At 34.0% G+C, this 23,182-nt stretch overlaps 1 protein-coding gene across 4 annotated transcripts in view; it reads right to left on the reverse strand.

Annotated features, from left to right (window-relative positions):
• SKIC3 (SKI3 subunit of superkiller complex) overlaps positions 1–23,182 on the reverse strand; it is a 136,786-nt gene that overhangs the window by 39,458 nt on the left and 74,146 nt on the right. For all 4 annotated transcript variants that reach the window (XR_010379210.1, XM_031448544.2, XM_010993956.3 and 1 more), the window contains exons 9-27: positions 18,316–18,456; positions 17,362–17,463; positions 16,367–16,506; positions 14,174–14,260; positions 13,976–14,079; positions 13,435–13,561; positions 12,640–12,819; positions 12,193–12,317; positions 10,720–10,973; positions 9,447–9,549; positions 7,102–7,278; positions 6,869–7,013; positions 6,625–6,703; positions 6,475–6,536; positions 6,301–6,357; positions 4,788–4,856; positions 3,084–3,158; positions 2,344–2,485; positions 162–255 (exon numbers count right to left, since the gene is read on the reverse strand). Coding sequence is in view for 3 of the 4 variants with exons in the window: in XM_031448544.2 (XP_031304404.1) it covers positions 162–255; positions 2,344–2,485; positions 3,084–3,158; positions 4,788–4,856; positions 6,301–6,357; positions 6,475–6,536; positions 6,625–6,703; positions 6,869–7,013; positions 7,102–7,278; positions 9,447–9,549; positions 10,720–10,973; positions 12,193–12,317; positions 12,640–12,819; positions 13,435–13,561; positions 13,976–14,079; positions 14,174–14,260; positions 16,367–16,506; positions 17,362–17,463; positions 18,316–18,456 (2,263 nt within the window). In the remaining variant the exon portion in view is untranslated. The remainder of the gene's footprint in view (positions 1–161; positions 256–2,343; positions 2,486–3,083; positions 3,159–4,787; positions 4,857–6,300; positions 6,358–6,474; positions 6,537–6,624; positions 6,704–6,868; positions 7,014–7,101; positions 7,279–9,446; positions 9,550–10,719; positions 10,974–12,192; positions 12,318–12,639; positions 12,820–13,434; positions 13,562–13,975; positions 14,080–14,173; positions 14,261–16,366; positions 16,507–17,361; positions 17,464–18,315; positions 18,457–23,182) is intronic.

The raw sequence follows: 23,182 nt of genomic DNA on the forward strand, positions 1-23,182 counted from the left end.
CATCTTTTTACCTTCAAAGATGTAATAATAACAGATAATGAAAGATCAGGAAAAGAATCAGAATATTTTATCAGTACCTTCTTCATGAAAATGAGACTCTGTTTTTTTAAAAGGGCCAAATGACAAATAAGGGTCAAATTTCAATTAAACGGAGTCTTTACCTTTGGTATGCAGCTGCTGCTTCCTTTTTCAGTTGTAGATGTTCATTTAAGTAACCCAACATTGTGAAAGCTGGAGCATAATTCTGAATTCTTTCTGGAAATCCAAAAATATCTTTTCAAGTGCATGATGGTTGTGTTTGTAAAATACTAGTTTTACTTTCAATTGCTTCAAAATCTTAAACACCAGATTATTTCCTGATTTCATTGGCATTGCTAAGAACAGTAGTCTGATTTCATCATGACTATAAAATACCAATCATCATTTTACGACTCTTTAAAAGTATTGAATAACATCTATAGTTATGTATGGTTTCTACTTATGTTTTAAAGTTTAAATATTTTTATTTCCAAGGATACAATAATTTGAAATTGTAGCTCATGTTAAAACTAGTCATTTGAATTACAAGGAGATTCATTCTTTGGCTAATCACTTAAAACCTTTCTGTGATTAAATTTAGTAACAATTTCTCTTGGTGGTTCTGCTTCAATTTCCATGTTTTAAAAAAAAATTCAGTATTGTACCCTAGAAACAGAAGATGATTTGGGCCCTTTCAATGCAGTATTTTGAAATTCTAGTATCAAAACATATCATGTATCTACTAATGAAGAAAGAAATACATCTGATGTACTTAGTTGTATTGGGAAGCAAGCCTTCAAATTCTTTAAACTGTTAAACAAAGTATAGTATAATCACATCTTATGTGATGGTTAGGTTCTAATGTCAAAGCATAGTGTGAAAATCACATAGTCAAAATGATTCTTGAAAAATCCTAAAGTCAGCACACAAGGACAGGTCACCACACTGAGTCAAGCTGAGTAAAAGATCTATGTCCTCCATCCACACTCACTCTGAGGCAAACAGCAGGACAGACGATTCATCTGCATTCTCTCTTGTCCACTGCCCTTCTTTTTTCTGCTTCTAACTTACTTTTTGGCCAAGTACACATAGTTAAATTCGATAAATAAATATATGATATGGCTCCACTACAGACTCAAAAATCTAGCTATGCATAATTGTCAGGGAATGATTTGTTCATGTTCCAGGTATCTGAATTTTGCAGAAAGCTAAAGCTTTACCTCTTTATATAAATCCTTTACAAATGTTTCCCATCTGTAAGGAAACCTATCAAAATTTCTGATCATACACTTTCTCAGAGGCTCTAGATATTCACTAGTCATTCCTTTTGGCACATTGCATAACATGTTAATGTCCCAAAGTGCTGATGTCTGGAAACTGCCTTCTACTCAAGTGCCCCAGCCTCAGTGCACGAGTGTTACCATCCTGCATATTACAGTGATGAGGCATTTTCTCTCCCACTTTTCAGTCTGTCTGATTCTTCAGATTATTCAACTGTCAATATTTCTGTTAAACTCCTAGCTTCTTTATTAGAATTTTGTCAAGGGACAAATAAGATGCTAGTGAAACTAACATTCCTTGAGCATCTAGGATAGGCTGGGTACTCTGCATAACGTTTTGTATATATATCTCATTAAATCCTAAGCAATACATATTTTCACTCTTGTATTATAGAAGGGAGGACTGAAATTCAATTTGGTAAAAAGCCCAAGATTTCATTTGGCTAAGTGGTGGAGCTGAGACTGAAACCCAATGTTAGTTTTATTAAGGAAGAATGGAAATTATTACACTAGACGGTTAATAAAATTTCAGCATTCTGTCCTTTTCCTAAGCCTAAACATATTTTTCCAGTATCTTGAAGCAAAAGCAGGTGCTAAAGGGGGATGTTAAAGGCACTGGGTTTGGAACCTGAAGCATATAATATTCATATAAGTCTCACAACCCTGCAACCTCAGTATTGTTATCCCTACTTTTCAAGATTAAGAGATGCTAAGGGAAGTAAAATACTTGGCCTAAGACTGCAGAGAAAGTAAATCACAAAACTAAGCATTAAGGCCCATTAAGCTCCAAAATGCTTTCTACTACAGCATGGAAATCACTTCTATCTTGAATCATTAGGTAACAATAATTCTCATTGCTCATCTCATCAACAATCCTTACTAAAGTTTACTAACGCAGAATACTTGGTCACTGGTGAGGAAAGTGCAAATTCCTATCTTAAAGAATTAGTATTTAATTTGGAATTAACTTTAAATTTAATTTAAACTCTTTAAATTATTTTGACAGTTATTCATATATCTTGCCATTATATAACAGGTGCCTTACCTATGTATTTACTCAAAACAACCTGTGCTGCTGGAATTGCATTCATCTGGAGGATGTTGTACTGGTACAGCTCTGTTTCTCTGTTGCTTTTATCTTGCAATGTTGTACAGACCCAATATGCATAACCTATTGCTCCTTCAGTCTGTAAAAGTGCCAAAGTTAACATATGAACATAGGGTAATAAATATCCCAATAAAAATTAAGAAATGAAACAATGCACCTCAACACAGTAAACATCACATCTTAGTTTTCTTTAAGTCAACTGTTAAATGCCTTTAAATGAAGAGTTCCTATGATAAAATATAGCTAAGAACATAATTAAATCACTTGCTTCAAATCTAAGTAGAAGAATTAAATGGGATAAATACAGGGCAGAAAACAGTCCTGACGGATGGGTTGGTTTGCTGCTTCTCAGCACCACTCCCATAGGTCAAATGAATAATTATCAATCAAAAGAATTCTAAAACGCTTTCATAAATAATCCAGAAATGTCAACTAAATTTAGTTTTTCAATCTCACTTTTTTTCCCCAGAGTCTCAGTTTCTATTCTTTGTGACTATTGCATCTATTAAATCCCAATGTCATTTATTCATCAGCTCTTGAAGCTCTCTAAAGACAGCAACCTGTTTCTAAGAAAGAATGGTGCTGTCATTAGCATCTGATACCACCATGTATTCATTTTCTCAACAAGGGTAGTACTTTATTCACTAATGAATTCTGAAGAATGAACAAATTCTTACATGCATACTGAGTTCTGTAGTGTGCCTGAAGAGGTCCATGGTGTCATAACTTCCAACTGTCTCTGCAATTAGAGCCTATAAAAGGAAAAAAAAGTTCTTAATGTGTTTTAATGGAATAATAATAATAAATGAAATTGTTTGGAAGAACCACTAGCTGTGCTTAAAAGCAAAGTTAATTTCTTTTTCAATCTTGGCTACCATGTTCCCTTGGCTCAGAGGACCAGAATAACTTGTTAAATTGGCCCTTAAGCTGACAGATGCTTGCAGAACTCCATTTGAAACAAGGCAGTGGTGGAAAAATCCACATAAAATTCCTCAGAACACTGATGAACTCCCTTCTCCCTTTCCCCTCACCCTTGATCTAATCATACTGGTATTTGTCTGAAGTAGAGTCACCTCAGATTCAACTGGAAAGCTTTTCAAAAAGGAGGTCCTCACTCCTAGAAATTCAGCTTCCATAGATCTCAGTAGAGTGTGAACATGTTTATTTTTAAAACTGTCTCAGGATTTTAAAAATTATATCTATGCTTTTGACTTTATAGATTATGTGACAGTTAAAATTACTTTCAAGCTTATCTATCTTTTATAAGAAATCAGGGTTTTTTTACGTATCACACATTACTAATTAAGAATTTAGTATTGAGTCTTACTTATATTGTCATCACTTCTAATTAAATCTACTAGTTACCTCCTGAAATAAATTATCTTTGAGAATAAAAAATAATTGAAAAATAAGGCAAAATTACTTAGGTAACTCTGATAAGCATCTAAGATCTACTGACCTATAGCCATGCTACTCAGAGTGAAGTCCCTGGACCAGCAGCATCCTCCTCATTTGGGAGCAGTTAGAAATGCAAATTTTGGGGCCCCTTGGTCCAATGACTTACATAGAGATTACTGTAGTAATGCCACTGCCCCAATGCTACCAGTTGATGGGAGTAAGAGTTTGCTTTTTCCAACTCTGCTTGTTTTACTAATTAATCAGAATTAGACCCGAGGTAAAATACAATAAAAGATATCTAAACCCTGATGAATGATTTTTCAGTATGGGTAATGCTCCCACTATTCTCTGAACTGAAATAATGAACCACTTACTAATTTATTACCATTTCTCAACCAGAAGACCCTGGAGGCCAATCAGGCCAATCCCCTTCTTTTTCAGGTGAGAAAAATGAAATCCAGCAGTGGTATGCTAAGGTAAAACAGTCAGTCAGTGACAGACTCAGACTAGTAGCCTGATTCCTATTTGGCAGTACAAAAATCTAAACTATGCGGGTGGCGGGTAGGGGAGGAGGGTGGGCACTCATAAACAAGTACCAAATCAAACATGAAGATTTTACAGAAAATGAGAAAATGTAATCAAAATGATCTCTGTAAATGTTCATTATTTTTAGCAAATGTATGCTGAGTTCTGGGTTTATTTTTTAAGCATAATAATGTCAGACTGACGGTGCTCAAAGCCTCTCATATCAAAGCTTAATCATTACAAGCTGTATGATCCTGGAAGTGATACCTGGCATCTCTGAGCTTCAATTTTCCACATACAAAGAGCCTAGCACAGTGACTGGCACAAAGTGAGCCCTCCAATGTTACCTGTTATCATTATTATCATCGTTGTTTATACTAACATGGTATTTATACCACTTTCTATTAATAGGTTATTTATAGCATAGGTTATGCATAAATATATGTTATACAGCTTACTTGTCCAATCCAGCATATTAAATAAGTTGGATCAAGGGACTGAGCCATTTTGAAAGCTTCATGAGCTTGCTAGGGGAAAAAGGCAAAAACAAACAAAAAAAACCACACATCAACTCATTTTATAAACTTAATATTAAATTGCTTAGATTTAAAAAGCACAAAATAAAAGAATAAGAACAGTCAGATTTGTCACTGTAAATACGCATGAACCTAAAACTTCACTGCTGAAGCACAATCGGCAATGCTGAAAACAATGTTTCAGCTACACAGTCCTGGAACAGTGCTGGGCACGACAGTTTCTCTACAGGCTTAGGGATTCTGGTCGTCAATGAGAAGGCACTCTAACTCATAGTCTGCAGCCCTTTTAACCAATCACCCATCCATTTGGTAAGCCACAGGTCTGATGGAAGTAATTAGAGAAAACCTGTGTCTTTTCCCTTCTCTTTGAGCTTAACTGGGAAGATAACAACTAACAATCAATGAGTTCTGAGACACGTACCTGCTACTGGGTGACAAGGAGTGGTCGACATAAACCTGTGCTAAGCAGTCAGGGAACTTTCAAGATACCCTACTTGGACACACTAAGTTGCATGCTTTTTTTTTCTGCTACAGAGAATAACTTGCCATTATATGCTGCTTTATATCGTTTTCCCAATCTACATGTGGCAGGAAGTAGTCTTATTTTTCTTATAAAAAAGTAAGCTCATGGGCAGTAACTGTGCCATGCTACCACAAAACCACACTCACAGTTATTAACTAACAACTGGCTTTGTTTACATTTCAAAAATATATTTTCACATATTTTAAAGATCCAAATTAGTATTTTTCTTCATTGAATTTACAATCTTCTAAAGCAATCTTTGCAGTGACCTAAGGTATCCCTGAGAATATTACTGAAGCTATTTTAAAAGGATGATATTCAATATACTGACTGAAACACAAAACAGTACAGATGTGCTATTATCTATAAACTTGTGGAAATTTCTAAACATGACCTACAGACATGCTCCCCATTACTATAGTTTCAATTCTCTAATATATAACTGTTCAAGTATGACAAATTACACCATGGCATGTACAGGGATTAGTATCTGCTAAAGCCAAATCTAAATCACCCAAGCAGAGGTTAAATTTCGGCTTCTAAAGATTACTAATCATTGCCCTTATTTTATCATACCACCCCCAGCACAGCCTACATGGGACTCCTCTTACATGTGAATATAAAAAGAAAAACACCCAAATAATTCACAATAGAATTGTTTTAATGTCTAATTGAAAAACCAACATAATTACAAAACCAGGAATTTCTTGTGGCAAGGACAGGAAAATAAACCGTACACATTCATTATTTAATAAAATAAACAATGTTATCAATCACTGAGCAGCAAATTGGAGAGCATACTAGATAACAATGTGCAAAGTATTTCTCCACAAGAAGTTGAGCTATTATGAAGAGATCATAAATAGAAAATGTTCTTTACTTTTAATACAACAAGACAGATAATATATTCACCTCAATTTTTTCACTTGCAAGGTATAACACTCCCAAGTTGGTCCATGCAGCAGCATTCTAAAAAACACACACATATACGAAATTAGGTCCCTTGTCCACAAGGCAGTCTCAGAAAATTATTAATACTAAATTTTGAAGTTCTTTTTTATAGATAAGATACACAGAAACACTCACAATTTGTTCTGACTGGATTGACTTGATAAAACAGTGCTGAGCAAGGGCATAATTTTCAATACCTGAAAAATACACACTTTGATAAAACTGAACTTCATTGACTGTAACAGACAATCTTCTAAAAATATTGAAGTGTTACTCAATTCTTACCACTATAACATGAAACTACACCAAGAGCATTCCAGTATAAGTGGTTACTACTGTCGAGTCTCACGGCTTTTTTCAGACACTGAAAAGTTAAATTAGACAAATTTTTATTTCCTGGAATATCAGCATTTATATCAAGAGAAATGTGGTTTTATGTAAAAACACTACAAGATTTACTTTATCAAAAACATCTTTCAGAAAAGCCCTTAAGTTTTAAAAAGTTTATAAAAAATTTTCAAAGTCATACCTGTAAAGATTTCTCCAACAATTCTTGAAGATCATTCGTGTTGTTACCTGTTTCTGTTAGGTGTTGTGCCTGGCGATAATAATTAATTCCAAGATCACACCACGTATTAGATGTAGACATTAGTTTCAATGCACGGCCATAACACCTATGGAAATACAAAAGTCAATGTTATGTTTTGTTATGACATTCTAATTCAATTTGAATGTCATTAACTGGCAATCTTTGTAAATTACCTTCCTCCAAGATGGAGGAGCTCATTTTTCTTTAGTACTTGTTTTCCTTCTTTCTGACCTAGAAGGATTCCTAGAACACTAACGTTCACTTTAGACGGTGAGACAGCATGGAGACTGGTACAAGCATCCCCAACTAGCTTCCAAAGGCAAGACACGTCAGCTTGATGCTGCAGAGCCCTAAAAAAAGAAACAGTATAATTCTTATAAATTACTTCCAGAAAGTATAGAGTTTATCTTCCTCACTACTATATACAATTAAAACAGAAAAAGTGTACATACAATCCTGATTAAGAGCTTTTTCCTTAGTTAAATGTAGTGAATGCTTTACCCTATTCCTTCTAACCATCTTACATCTTATCACTTCCCTATTAGGAAAAAGAAAGGAAGAGGAGGAGAAGGAGAAAGGAGAAGGAGGAGAAGGCTCTGTTTAAGAGCCAGAAAGTTCTCAAATATTTCTTTGGTATTCTTCATCATTCTTGTTAGAAGCAGCAGAAATCACATAAGCAAATCAATAAACTGTCCAACACCAATTTGCCTTCAATACTGAATCTTTTTAACTATGCTCTTTGCGTTTGCTTATTTAAACAAAAATCAAAACAGTATAGCTGGTAACTCTCTCACAGTTGATTATTATTAACTCAAGTTTGCTTACAGATCTTCCCTCAAACAAAAAAGGACTACTAAATGTATGATATATTAACTATATTTGGTGGTCCAAAGGATTTTTACTGAGATCAAGAATACCAAAAATCTAAATATGGAAACATGAAAACTCAATTGAAGCAAGTAAGAGTGAGTGGACAAGCTCAAAAACTAAATAAAAATATTAATTATGGTGACAAAGAACACTTCTTTTCAGAATGAGACAATCTCAGCTATACATTTCTCCTCATTTTTCTCTTCTCAAAATCTTATAAATAAAACACAGCAATATCACAATTAAGCCAAGTCTTGATAATCAGCTATCACAAACAGCTATGTTACTGGCAGATGGACAAGCAGATGGAACATTTTTCATAGCCTTTTCTACTTATGGAGTCCAGCCAAAAATCATTTTCCAATGTCTTCCTGAGAAATAAGACTAATTACTGCAGTCATCACTGAAAGCCCACTGAAGATCAGGAGGAAGAACATCACTATTTGTAGCTCCTTTGCCTAAACATCTTATAATAATACCTAAAATTGACAGCATGAAAGAAGTAAACAGAGGGGAAAAAAGAATAGAAACACTGGCAATTTTAACAACCTAAACGCTTATCTCCTTTCACATTCAATGAAAAATAAAATATCTGTAAAGTGAAATAACTTCTATCACCCTTACATAGTTTGAACTTTTAAGTCTAGAAGTAAATGTAAGTTTGGGGATATCACTTTAAAAGTTTTATATACTCCTTATAATTAGTTGTGAGTGCTACATATTATCCAGAAACCAGAAAGGCAGTACTGGTAGCTGACGTATCATCATTCAAAGGTTCACAACTACTCTTAAATACTAGTTCAAAGAAATACCCTTAAAAACCCTCTTCACAATATCGTCTTCTTTGGAAAGAGCCATATGTATTATGTGAGACTTGAAAAGTAGCAATAAAAATCAGTGGGAGAAAAAAGACAAAGGTTTTCATCTCAGACTTGGTTCATATTCAAAGCAAAGCAATTTCACAGCAACAGAGAAACAGGAAACAGAGACGAAGGTAAGTAGGTAAAGAAGTGAAGCACAAGATGTTTAAGAACAAAAAAATTAGTGTATGTCTAACTTGTGTACTTTTTAAAGTCATCTACTACAAAAGACACTTCCACCTAATGAATTGAGTTCTATAAAATAACCAGATTTACTGAAATTTTTCGGCTTCCTTTCTTGTTATTAACATCTTTTTCCTACACAGATTCTCTCCAAGAGCAACCAAATTGCTCATTTCCCTTCACCTTCAGCCCTACCAATGAGTCTAAGATAGGCCCTGAGCACTGAATATAAAGCACATTGTGCACCTGAAGCCTCATTTTCCAGTCAGTTTCAATTAGAGATACTCACACCTTTCGGTGTCCTGAACAAGAACACTAACACATGGTATCCAAGCTGCTGCCCCACCAGCCGACTGCTTCTTCCTACCTACCCTTCTCTATGCATCCAGCATGTGAGCTGCTAAAAGCAAGAAACTGTAACTGTCCCACAGTGCAAAATTAATATAATATGTATGTTACAGGATTAATTTGCTAGTCCATTATTCTTTATATTTCATATTCTGAATGACTGCTACAGCTAACAGGATAAACAGAGTGATTTTCTAAATCTGGCTTTATTACAATACTAAGAAAATAAACACAATGAATAATAAGAGTAATACTACCTAGTAAAATATTCCAGTGCCTTCTCTACATAGTCCACAGCTTTCCCATCAAGATAATCGACTAGAGCTGCTTTTGCCATCATGAGATGGCATTCACCCAAACCTGAAATCAGGTAAGGTAGTCGTTAAAACATGTAAAAGAACCACTTAGAATGAACTTCAAATAAATTTATTGGTGTTATATTACATCCACTTTCCAAAAAACAAAACTTAATGATATTTTATAAAAATTATCTTTAAGCATGGTCTTGCATACATTTAGCAAGAAATTCAAATGGTGGGGTTCTGCTGGAATAAGCATGTACAAAAAGATAAAAATTATCTATGGAACCTAAGAATTTCCTTGACTTTGGGCAAAGTACTTATCTCTTAAAATCTTAGTTTTGAAAATGGGGATATTACCTAATAATATCTAATATGATGCTACTTGCTATCATATTATTAATTAGCTGTTATGAAACAAGATTTGATCTCTTTATATTCAAAACTGTACAGCAAACTATACTATAAAAACTAAATAAAATACCATTTCTAAAGTGCCTAGTAAACATTTAATAAATGTGAATTCTCCTTCTGTGGAGGAGTTTTACAAAATTTTTTTTAAAAGGGGTACAAGGCCTAAGTTACATGTCACAAAACATACAGTATTTCTGAATTAAACTCCAATTGTTTCTTCAAAAAGAAAAAGGAAAAGGAAATGGGGGAAAGCAAATATAATGGGCTCTAGGTTTCTTTAAATGGTTAGAAATAATCATAAAAACTTTAATTAGATATGAATGTGGTGTTTTACTTTATATTACCAAAAATAATTTGTTAAGAAGGAACAAGTATCTATAAAGGAAATACAATTAATTTAGATAATTACAAAACAATGCAATCTGCCTCTAAAGTTCAAAAATTGAGAATCTGAGCTTCTATAATTTACAAAGTAACTAAAATGTATTAAGGTATTCTGAGGATATAGTGAATTAATTATCAAAATATAAAAGCAGGGAAATTCTTGTCTTAGAGATCCATTTTTAGATCCAACAGTTATGCTATTTATTTAAAAGCTAAATCTCTATCATATCATATTTATTAACTGTTATGAAACCAAATTTGATCCTTCAATTCTCGATTCTATATAACAAGCTATATTATAAGAGGTTCATACTGGACACTTGCTGTTGACTAAAGAAGCCCTTTTCAAGTTATCTGATACATTTAAAAATTTACTCAAGGATTTTGTACTTCAGTATCACAAAAGTCAAAGGAGCTATTAAAAAGAAATTACCTTTTAAAGCAGGCACATAATCTTCTTTGTTTCTAATGATCAGCTGGTATTGAGCTACTGCTTCCTTATATTTGCCTAGGATTTGCTGTATTGCTGCAACCTTAAACACACTGTATGTGGATTCTGGGTTCAGCTCACTGGCTTTTGTGAAGGATTTCAAGGCCGTTGTATAGCCACCTCTGCTTAAGTATGCCTCTCCTAATGACTCCCAACAATTGAAGTCCTTTGGGTCTGCCCTTAATGCTGCCTGTAAACTAAAATTTCAAGAAAGAGTAAGAGAATTAAAAGTAGTTGAACAACTTCCACGTACGAAAGAAAAATAGAAAATAATTTAACTGAATCATACATATCTATGGTTCTTCCTAAGGATAAAAGTGCTATTTTTTTCATTATAAGACTTTAATTTATTTTATTTTTTATTCCTTAGTGGAGGTACTGGGGATTGAACCCAGGACCTTGTGCATGCTAAGCACGTGCTCTACCACTGAACTATATCCTCCCCTTTATTTTATTTTTCTTAAATTTTAGTATAGTCAGTTTACAATGTTATGTCAATTTCTAGTGTACAGCATAATGTTTCAGTCATATATATACATAAATATATTTGTTTTCATATTCTTTTTCATTATAGGTTACTTACTACAAGATACTGAATATAGTTCCCTCTGTAAAAGTGCTATTTAAAGCAAGTATACCTATTGTTTTTACAATGTGTATTTCTTCAATACTAGGAAATTTTATTGTAATTTTGGAATGAGTAAGAACAAATTACTTTTTTGAAGAAATGTTCACCAAAATTTATTTCCTTGACTATATGGGAGAGCTTCAGTTTCCTATCCTACCAGAAGAGGTATCTTTCTCAGTATGCGTCACCAGCCTATAAACCCCCACGAAGCCTCCTAACAAAACAAAAACATAAGAGTAGAAAAATAGGAATAACAGACATATTTTAAATTTCCGATCAAATTCCATATACATGAAAAAGTTTTAAATGCCTGTATTCCAGATGATAACGTAAATCAGAAACAACTTTGATTCAAATATATTTTCTTCACTCTTAAGTACAGTTCAAACCAAATTACTAAAAATGAACTGCTCCAAATGCCCTTCAAGCTGCCAACATCTCCCCTGTCCCAAACAATGCTCATCAGTGGGAGAACAACAAAGATATCAACATTGGCTTTTTACCCTTCCGCAAATTTCTATTAAGAACCCTATAATATATGATATTATCAAGATGTCACATCACTGGACGTACACCTCCACAAGAGGACTTCAGTTAATTCACTGTCCAGTAATTCCAGTGCCTTGCAGATAATAAGAACCAATCAACCATAAATAAGTTTTGCTATTTCTTCCCTCAAAATACCACCTGGTACGAGGCAACTTGTAAGTCATTTGGGTATAAATGGAGTTTAATTTAAGGAACCCTTCGGCTGTCTAACAGAGTTTAAACATAGTAAGGCGCCTTACTCAGCCACGGCTTGAGAATGTTGACCAGCTTTCAAATAGTACAGTCCTCGCCTAAGCCAGGCCCATTTGGCCGTTCCAGCACTTGCCTTCTGAGTGACGGCTGTTAGGACAGCTAAAGCAGTTTCCTAACAATAAGAGAAGACTAATATTAGCGATGTTAAATATTATAAAACTACTGAACACGTATGTAAAGTACACAAATATATTTTCATTTTCACTTCTGATTTTTTTAAACTTATACACTGGTATAAACTGAACCAGTTTAACATTAAGTAATATAATTTCTGCCAATAAAGACAAAATTCATTCTATTTATAAACAGTGGCAAAAATATTTCTATTGCATCTACAAATAAAAATAATAACTTCAAGTATACATGTATAAACTATTTCTATTTCTATACTCAGGGTAAAAAAAAGACAAAAGTGTTTAAATTATTAGACATACCATCTCTTCAAGCTCCACACTTAAGTCAACTGCTGCAGCTCCAGATTCAACATCACTGTCATCTAATTCAAAAGCTTTCCTGTAACATCCACGGGCTCTGTTTTTATCTCCTACTACATCTCGGTAATAATGACCTAAATAGCAGAAAACTTTGCCCATGTATGGATCCAGTTTGGCAGCCTTTGCAATAAAAATTAATAACAGAATTTTAGTTTGTTTAAATGAGTCCCTTTAAAAACACAGAATATATATTTACAGACAAAAGAAAAAAATTAAATATACAAAATATGCTAGAAAAGACTTTATGTAAGGCTGATTTAAGACATGAAAGCTGGTCATCATTGCTCACAGAAAACAAACAAATGTAAAAATGTTATTTCTTTGTTAAAAGAAATGTGAAATTTAGAGTTACTATTACATTAATCTGAGTCAAGAATGTTAAGCTTATAGATGTTACATATGTAAATATAAGAAGTTAAACACATAGAAGTATATAAGACTCATACACTGATAAAAGTACAGTGGAAATTACCTAAAAACAGTATTATTTTCCAGAGACAATTATGTCTTCTGTTCTATAACATGTGTTTCTTAAATAAGTTAACTTTTACATTTTTACGGTTCAGTTTTCTCCTTGAACACCCGTATAACATTCTCACAAAACCTTACATGTGAGATGAAACACAAAACACAATTCTGTAAAGTATAATTTTAAGTACCTAACTTACATGAATATTATTTATAATTTTGTAATGAATCCATTTCAACTAAGAATTGAATAGTAGCAGGTGTTACCTTTAGAAAGTGGGTAAGAGTCTTTGTTTTATCTTTTCTTGTTTCTTCACCCATGGACCAATATGTTAATCCAAGTTGGTAATGATATTCAGCAACTTCAGCATCTTTCTCAAGAGCTCTCTGAAAACTAAGTCACGAAAGGGAAGTAAGGAATGTTAATATACACATTTATATATGTAGTTGGAGACTCCTAACTGAAACAATAAGAGTTCGAGCAATTCAAGGATGCTAAATTACAAACAAGTCATTAATTTAGGATTTAGATTATGAGAGAAAAAATGACTTGAAGAAGAGGAACTTAAAACTAAACATTATGTATGTCTAATGAATATTATGATCAGCTAATGAGACTTCAAACCCATCATGAAATTTTGTAATAGTTTGTGTTACATGCTAAATACATTTCTTAAAAAATACTGAGGTTTACAAAGATCAAATTTATGCAAAACAGGATCTTTATCAAACCTACTCATTTTGAATTTTCAAAAAATAATAAATTAAGATATGATTGGATTTATTAGCAATCTAAATACATCCTCACCATTTTTCTGCTTGTAGATAGTCCTTTTTGGTAAAATGAATCAAAGCCTCCAAGGCATGAGCTTCAGCGAGGTCAGGATAAGAAGAGAGAAGGTCTTCCATAATCTATAAAGTATATGTCTGTCAATTCCATATTCAGATAAAAAAAACTTCTAACTTAAAAAAAAAAAAAACCCTCAGTTTTAATGAAAACACCAACCTTTGAAGCTTCATCTAATGAGCCTTTGTTCAGATAGGCCAAGCCTTTGAGAACCAAAAGTCCTGGGATATTATTTGCATCAGAAACCTAGAAAATAATTGCAAAGAATTGCTACAAATCTCCTACAACATAATGCAACAATGTTTGCTTTAAAGAAGGACCACAGAATAAAAACTTAAAGATCCTGATTTCTATCACTATTAACTTTCATTCTTTGTAAATTTTTTATTAAAGAAAATTTCAGATACATTAAAAAATTAGAGAATAGTAAACCCACATGTACTCATCATCCAGTTTTAAAATTATTAACTCAAAGCCAGTCTTTTCTCATCTTTACCTCCACCCATTTCACCTCACTCCTGATTAGATTACTCCAGAAATGATAACTTTCCATCTGATACTTCAGTACCTATATGTAAAAAATAAGTTCTTTTCTACTAACATAACTGTACTACCATTATAAACACATAAGCAAAACCAACAATACATCCTTAATATCAAATAATCAGCCAGTGTTCAAATTTACCAGTTGTCTCATGAAGTATTTAAATAATTATTTTAATCAAAATCCAAATAAGGTACATACATTTCAATTGGCTGATATATCTCAAGTCTTTTTTAATCTATAGGGTTCCCTTCCATCTCTTTTTTTTTCTTCTCCCTTACAATTTAACTGTTGAAAAATATGGGCCGTTATCACAGTTTCTCACAGTCTGGTAATTGCTGAATGTATGCTCATGGTATTGACATGTTCCTTGGTCCCTTGTATCTTCTATAAGTTAGCAGGTCTAGAAGTTTGATCTGATTCAGGTTTGATGTTCTGGAAAGAATATCTCACGTGCACTTGCACCTGGTTATGTGTGGTTGTCTTTTTTCTCATGATGTTAGCAGCCATTGGTCTCCAATGCCTAGATCTATTAATTCATTATGGATTGCAAAATGGTGATTTTCTTTCATTCCTTCTTTCCTTATCTGATGTGATACTTAAAGAGAAAATTTCCCTCCTCTCATTTTCTACTTGAGTATTCTGAGGAAAAATTCATAACAGAAAGGCAGGATAAATACTTTGATTCTTTCCAATCGGTTCCTTAGCATCCTCCAAAAATTTATGGAGGATATTTTGTTGATTTTTTTTTGTAACATCACTAACACATGGATTTAAACATAAATGATGTCTTAATCCACGGAAGTTATTAGTGCTCAAACTATTCCTCTTTAGCCTGTAAAAAATTAATTCTTGCTTGTTCCTCAGCCCTTCTGACATAATTCTAACAGCCTTATACAGTTTCTTTGCTTTTCAGCATTATAAAATGTTCTGGGCTCACCTTGCACATTTTCTGTCTCAGACCTGGAGTCTACCAGTTCTTCAAGAACTTTTCATTTTGTTTTTTTGGGGTTTGGTTTGTTTTTTGTTAAAAAAAAAAAAAAGCATTGGCGAGACCTCTACAAAGCATTCACACAAAACACATTATTGGTGGAAGACAAGCAGAAAGAAATTAAAGGATCCTGACAACTGTTCTAATTTTAAAGAAATACTATGAAATGCAAAGCCCTTTGAAATATACAAAACAATTTTTTTTACAAAAATTCAAAACCCTTCAATATACTGAGTGATATAATTTTAATTTTATACAAACAGCCTTTATCTGACAAAAATCTTTAAAGGCACCACGCTATTATAATTCATAATTTACTAATTCATTTTTATTAGGGAGTTTCAAATTGAACCAAAAATAGTAAGAAACCAGTTTCCTTCATAAATATCAATCTTCCTCTGAGTGTTTTTTAAGTCGAATAAAACAAGAAATATTTTCTACCATGAAGCTACTACTATCTTTAATAATTCTTGTCAATAATCAATGAAATATTTTCTGGAAGAAAAAATTTAGAATCTCAATTAATAATAATCAAGTAGTAATAACCTAAGAGGGCAAAAAGAGAAAAGGAGAGTAAGAGGAAGAACTGAAGAAAGAAACTGCATCATGTAAAGAGAATTTTAAGTACTTAACCAAGAGACAAATAACTTTAGGAGTTTGCGAGTGTGTGAATGATTAGAAAAGTGCAGGTGATGGGAATTCACACCTCTAACACAAAATTTTTGTAAGTAAATATTTATGGTAAGGAGAGGGTGGCTGACGCCTGGCTGACAGGCAGCTAAATAAGTTGAAGGGGAAAATTTGATAATAAGACTACCTGATCAAGAGTACGAATTGCTTCCTCTGAAGATTCATAATCTGAGAGTTTAATCAAAGCCTCTGCTTTCAAATGAAGACAAAGATTCTTCTGATGAAGACTGCCACCAGACACACCAAGATTATCTATGTTCTTCAGACCTGACAAAATTAAAGACATCTGAATGAAGACAGCCATACCACTTCAGTTTTCTTTTTCTTTTTAAGGGTAACACATAACAAATTGCAGATACAGCAAGAATACAATATTGCCAAAACAATACACATGAGGAATAATTCAAAGCTAAATATAAATTCTTCCCTGAACTCTTTATGGAAATACCTGAATTTAAAATAGAATAGATCTAAATTTAAAACCTCTATCTTCACATAACATATAATAAAACTGAACATCCTGAAACACAACAATGGCTATCTATATTTTGCTACATAACAAAGGTGAAGCCTTAGCCAAAGCATCTCTAACAAAAATAGCACATTAAGGATAATAGAAGGGGAAAGAAGCTGAATTAAGATGAACCACAGTGAACTATTTCAAGGCCACCAGCTGCATCAAGAGCAGCGAATCACTTTTTATGTTTTCCTGTCCCTGCACCTGACTTATATGAACACATTCAAATAGGCTCCAGGATACCCTTGTGTATCTATTATCTACATTAGAGGAATCAAGAATCTACATTAGAGTGAAGGTAAAAGGACACACCCAAAACTTCCCTGTTACAAAGACAGGGCATCACCATCCACGCCTAAACTGACTCTGTCAAAATTCCAAGTAAAGGAAATCTTTGATAAGAACTCATTGTCGATTTAAAAATAACTATACTAGTGGGCATGCATAGAGACTTGGAGTTTTTTTTTTTTTAACCTCCTCCATGAAATTTAAATTAGTTGGCAAATTAAAATATAAAATATAGCATCTGGGTTTTAAAACCATTATCTATCTCCTTGAAGTTGAGAAGAAACAGAGTCGACCATCCTTAAAGATGTCAAGAATACCTTGATTGCATGAAAGAATAGCTTCCTTAGGTTTATGCATTTTGACTTGGGCTTCTGCGAGACGATACCATCCAGTTGTGCAGAGAGGGCTTTCCTGTAACCCTAAAGGGGTAACAGCAATCACAAAATCCAAGGTTTCCATTACTAGTTAGATAAATGGCACCACCATCTACTCCCCAAATCAGATGCCTCCCCTCTCCCTTGTCTCCCATGTCTAATCAATCACAAAGTGACACTGATTCCATAAGCCAATCCATTTCTCTGCCACTACCACTTCAGTTCAGACCTCCATCATCTTCGTCCTAGATCACTGCAAGCGTTAGCCACTCCAATTCATTCTCTACACTATAGCCAGAATATTTCTAAAAACACAAATGGGATTATGAAATTGCCCTGCTTAAAACCTCCCACTGGTTCCCAGCTGTGCTTTCGATAGTATGCAAACTCTTTAATGAGGTTTGCAAGGCCTCTATCCAGCCTCAATTATTGCCCCTTCTTTCTCCCACACTCATTCTCAAATCTTGCCGAAGTACCAGGAGTTCCCTGAACCCCAGCTTTCCTCTCACCTCAGGCTATTTCATCTCGTGGCCTTCAATGCTCCTCCCACCACCAGGCTTATATATTTGTCATTCAGATTGCAATTCAAAAGAAAGTTCATCCGGAAACCTCATGCCTGACAAGACTAAGTTAAAGCCTCCTGAAGATGGAGATGTTATCCTTATTTGACAAATGAAAGCACTGAGACAAAAACAGTTTGCTTAACTTTTCTAAGGTCTTGAAATTAGTGAGTGGCAAAGTGCAAATTCAAACTTAAGCAGACTCCAGAGTAAGTATAAGTACATTGTTTTGCTCCTATCTTAAATATATATTCCTTAAAGAAAAGCCCAAAGATAAACACCTGCTGACTGAGTAACAGCTCTACTTCATGTTATATGCTACATACTCTACACTTACCTTCTGTTAAGTTCTTAACAGCATCTTCGTATTTTTTGTCTTGTAATGCTTTAATGCCTAAACCAATGAGGCCTGGACCACTTTTTGAATCCATTTCCACTAATCTATAACAATACTGTTCTCCCTCATCAGTAACACTTCCTGGAATTAAAAGAAAAAGTTATTAGCATACATATACCAGTACGTGCCAAAGCCCACATACTGAAATCTCACAGGCTGTCATACATGTACATCTGCACATCCTGATTCCAAGAGTTCAAAACTTAAATAGACCAGCAAATGTAGAAAATATTAACATTTCATGAAGAACATTACATTCCTTCCTCTTCTTAAATACTGGAAGTAAGAACCCTTTACCCACAGCAGTATGCGTAAACTGAACCTGCAGTCATACTCAAGGGTTTCAAACAAGAAACCTACCGGGACTTGCCACCAGGCTAAGACTCAGGGCCCACTGCCTGCCACCAGCTCTCCCCTTCCTACTCAGCAGTAACAATTTTGGTTGTTAGATGAAGGAATTGACAGTCTCTTTGCCAGTCTCTCTCCCTAGGCAACAATGTGCTGCTAAAGATGGGGCAGCCAAGATGCCAGACGCAGTGGACTCCTCCAGGATCCTAGGATTAAAAGACAGCCTACTCGGTAGGACACTATACAAAGACTTAGTCACATTCTTCTTAAGCTGACAGGTGCAGCAGCACATTTCTGCATCCTTTCAAAACTTTTTTTCCTATATAAGTTAACAGTTAAGCTCACATAATAATCCTCCAATGCCTACATTTATGTGGAATTTACTCTGGTAAAAATATTTGGTTTAGAAAATATGGTAAGTTTTATTTCCATTTTCTCCAACCTCAGTCAATCTCACGATTCCTATTCCCAGAAAAGCATAAAAATATGTGATTTCTGTTTTGAAAAAAACTGTGAATAGCATTCACCACTTTAATAAATTGTTTGATCACATAGGAAGATTCTTAAAAAGTAACTGAGACAGACTACAACTTAAAACAATAAATAAGGGGAACAAATAAAAATAATTTATCTGAAAAAGAAACCTGATGCTTTAATATCTATATAAAACATATCATCCCAAACCACATACATGGAACCGCTGTTTCAATCACAGATGTCAAAGGTGAATTCTTTGCATGATACCATTTAGGTTACATATTTCAAATTTTTCAAAACCAGATGTACACCAGTACATATTTCCTAGGTAATATTTTATATATTAATGTAGAAATCCAAGTTAGCATAAAAAATTAGAAGAATTCATAATGGCTAAAGAATTAAAACTTCAATACTATTTGGTGGAATACGAAAATAAATTGGAAGAAATACTACTTCGGTTAATAAGCCGGAAAAAAAGACACGAGCCTGCTTCTAGACATGAATTTCCTTCTGTCGATACGTTCTCATTCTCACTTCCATAAATACAAATTCCAATAATAGACATCTCTAGTTCCATACACCCCATATCCTCCAAAAGCACACCACTGGTGGTTCCCCTCGCTTTCTATCCAGTGCAATTGTCTGAAAATCTAGACATCAGAATAACCTGGTTCACTTGGTAAAACACATGCTGAAAATAAAAATGCTGAGCCCCACTCTCAAAGTTTCTGATTCAGTAGGTCTGGTATTAAATCTGAGAATTTGCATTTTTAACAAGTTCTTGGGTGATACTAATGCTACTGGTCCAGAGATCATACTTTAAGAACCACCAGCCTACTGTATTTACCAGTACCATATACCACCTGTATTACTAATTTTATAACATAAAAATGCCTGCCTTTGTTGACTCTGTAGCTAAATGGTAATTTCTGAAGGGTAAGGAATAGTATGGGATCTTGTCTATGGCAGACATTCACTAAATATAATCATCCTTTAAAAATATCTTTCAGAATAGATGTCCCAAAAGGCTTAGTCCATTAATAGATAATGGCTAAGAATTACTATGAAAAATTAAAAACCTTCAGCATTCGAAAAAAGAAAATAAAATGGCTATTAAAATTCTACCTTTAATTTCTACCCAACTGAGTCAAAACTCTCTTACCCCATAGAAACATAATTCATGACAGACCAGTGTGGCTAAAAAAACTACCCTTATTACAGAAAACATACCTGGCATGAAAAGAAGGAAAGCCAATCACGCACCTTTCCAATGATCATCCACATTTAGGGCCACTAAAAACTGCACGTAAGTAAGCAAAGTGTGCATAGGCACATGAAAATAATTTCCAAAAGGCCTAGAATGAACACAAATTTCCTAATATATTGGGAGCACAATTGCTAACATCTGGGAGCACAATTACAGAAACAAAAAGAGATTTAGGCCTTGGTCTCTATATATGATCAAGGGGCACTTAGAAGATTTCTCTATAGTATTTCCCAAAACCATTAACAGTAATAGCAACACTAGTCATCCTGCGTAAAAAGACAGTGAATATTCAGCCTTCAACTCTCAATCCATTTCTTCTCCATCCTAATTCTTGTTGAAAATATACCTAAATAAATGTGGAGGATAAAAACAGAAATGAAATAGACTTCATTGTTTTTGAAAAGAAAATAATTTATTTAACTTATCTGCCCTTTTAACATTGAAAAGATCCTAAGATTCCAGATTTAGTGACTTTAGAACAGTTTGGCAATATTATTTTTATTTGTTAAAAAGGCAAGGTAGACTTGGGGCTGATAAAAGATATTCTGAAAAGGTTCAGAGTAGATGCTAAGTAATGATTATAAGAATTCTGTTTCCTAAAGTTTATCATAAAAAAGGTAAGAGATTTTTTAAATGACTAATTTATTTCTGACATCCCAAAGAAACCAACCAGTGCTACAGAATTTTTCTTTTACATTAAGCTAGCTTGGCAGGGAAGAAAAAACGGCGTGTACTCATTTCTTTATTTTCACCTGGATTTTCTAATATTTGTAAAACATAAAATCTTAAGCTCTTTTCTGTTTGGATTTGAAGAACCAAGCTTCCTTATCCTCCTGCATTTTAGCAATAAAGCAAAATAGAAAAAAAAACCCAAAAGGTCACTTAGCATGAAATAACATTTCATCAGATGACAACTGTGAAAGCTATTCATTACTTGTTATGTAAAGCTTTATAAACTAAGTCATTTTGAAAATGAATCTTCAAGCCTCAACATGCAAAGGAAGGCAAAAGAAAATGAAATATATTTGTCCCCAGTGGAAAAGAACCCAGTGATTAACTGCTGTGAAGTAACAAATTCCGCAGGTACTAAAGTATTCTGGGGGAGGATAGATCAGCCTTTAAGAGAACTTACAGATTTTTCAGAAGTTCTTAATACTTTGGCTTAAAGGGGCAATGAAAAGAAAAGAAAGAAATCATTAAGCACAGCTTCTAAATGTCCTGCATGAACTATTAAACTTCCACCCCAGAAAAATGCTTCACCCTAGAAAGTACCTAAGCCTAAACTGCTCCATTCCACAAACCCTTACAACGAACATTTCTGCAGGGAAAGAAGTCTTCCTCAGTGTACCATCCATGTAACTGTCCACCTGTCCGCTACCCTTTGCCAGGATATAGATCTCTCTTTCTTTCAATTCTGCAAAATATTCATCCCCAAACCCTCTTTAAGAATGACTTCTTAGGGGGCGGTGGGTGGGAAGGGACAGACTGGGATTTCAAAATTTGTAGATACTGAAAGGCATATGTAGAATAGATGAACAAGATTATACTGTATAGCACAGGGAAATATATACAAGATCTTGTGGTAGCTCACAGCGAAAAAAAAAATGTGACAATGAATATATGTATGTTCATGTATCACTGAAAACTTGTGCTCTACACTGGAATTTGACACAACATTGTAAAATAACTATAACGCAATAAAAAATGTTCAAAAAATTAAAAAATTAATAAATAAACCAGCCACTCTTTAGCACAGACACACAAAAAAGAATGATTTCTTTTTTTTTCACATAAACCAACACACTCTCTAATCAATCAGAATAATCCCTTTGCTATCTCTTTATTAGAACACTTGGTCAAGTATTGAATTTATGGGCAAAACTCTGCAGACTATTTGTTGATCCATTTTCTTCCATAATTTTATAGGCTTTGGGGAATATTCAGGCATGTTCACTCAACAAATTCACATTATAGGCATATATGTGCCTATTCAGAAAGCATTCAGTCTTCAAAAAGAAATGTCAAAGTATCCTCTTGGGCCAATTAGCATGTGAGCAGTTCAAGAATGAGGGAATGGCACAAACTATTAACAGCTGAAAAGGAAAAGAGAGAAAAGAGGGAATACTAGCCATCAATTTCTCAATAGCAATTGTAACAGCAGAAAAAGGGGTGGAGGGATGGATACCAGAGACCATACAATGAAGAAAATCAGTTCATTTGTCTTGGGAATCACATTGGGTCTCATGTTAAAACTGGAGGAAACTGGGTGATTTAGAACTATGCTTCCTATCAGCGGAAAACAAACAAACAAAAAAACCACATGCACAAAAATTCATAAGCATGCTCCTTGTACTGAAAGTCTGTTAGCATGTCTCATCCTCCTTGACCTCAGTGCAACATCCATAGTGTTAACCAGCCATTTCTTTTTTTTTTTTTTTTTGAGTATAGTCAATTTACAATGTTGCGTCAATTTCCAGTGCACAGCATAATGTTTCAGTCATACATACACATACATACATTCATTTTCATATTCTTTTTCATTATAGGTTTCTACAAGATATTGAACATAGTTCCCTGTGCTATACAGCCATTCCACCCTAAATGCACCTTATCTTGTCTGATTCGGAAGCTAAGCAGGGTTGGGCATGGTTAGTACTTGGATGGGAGACCTTTTTTCTTGAAACTCTCCAGCCAAGCAACACTACTGCAATT

This window comes from Camelus dromedarius, chromosome 3, assembly GCF_036321535.1.
Source record: "Camelus dromedarius isolate mCamDro1 chromosome 3, mCamDro1.pat, whole genome shotgun sequence".
Lineage (NCBI taxonomy): Eukaryota > Metazoa > Chordata > Mammalia > Artiodactyla > Camelidae > Camelus > Camelus dromedarius.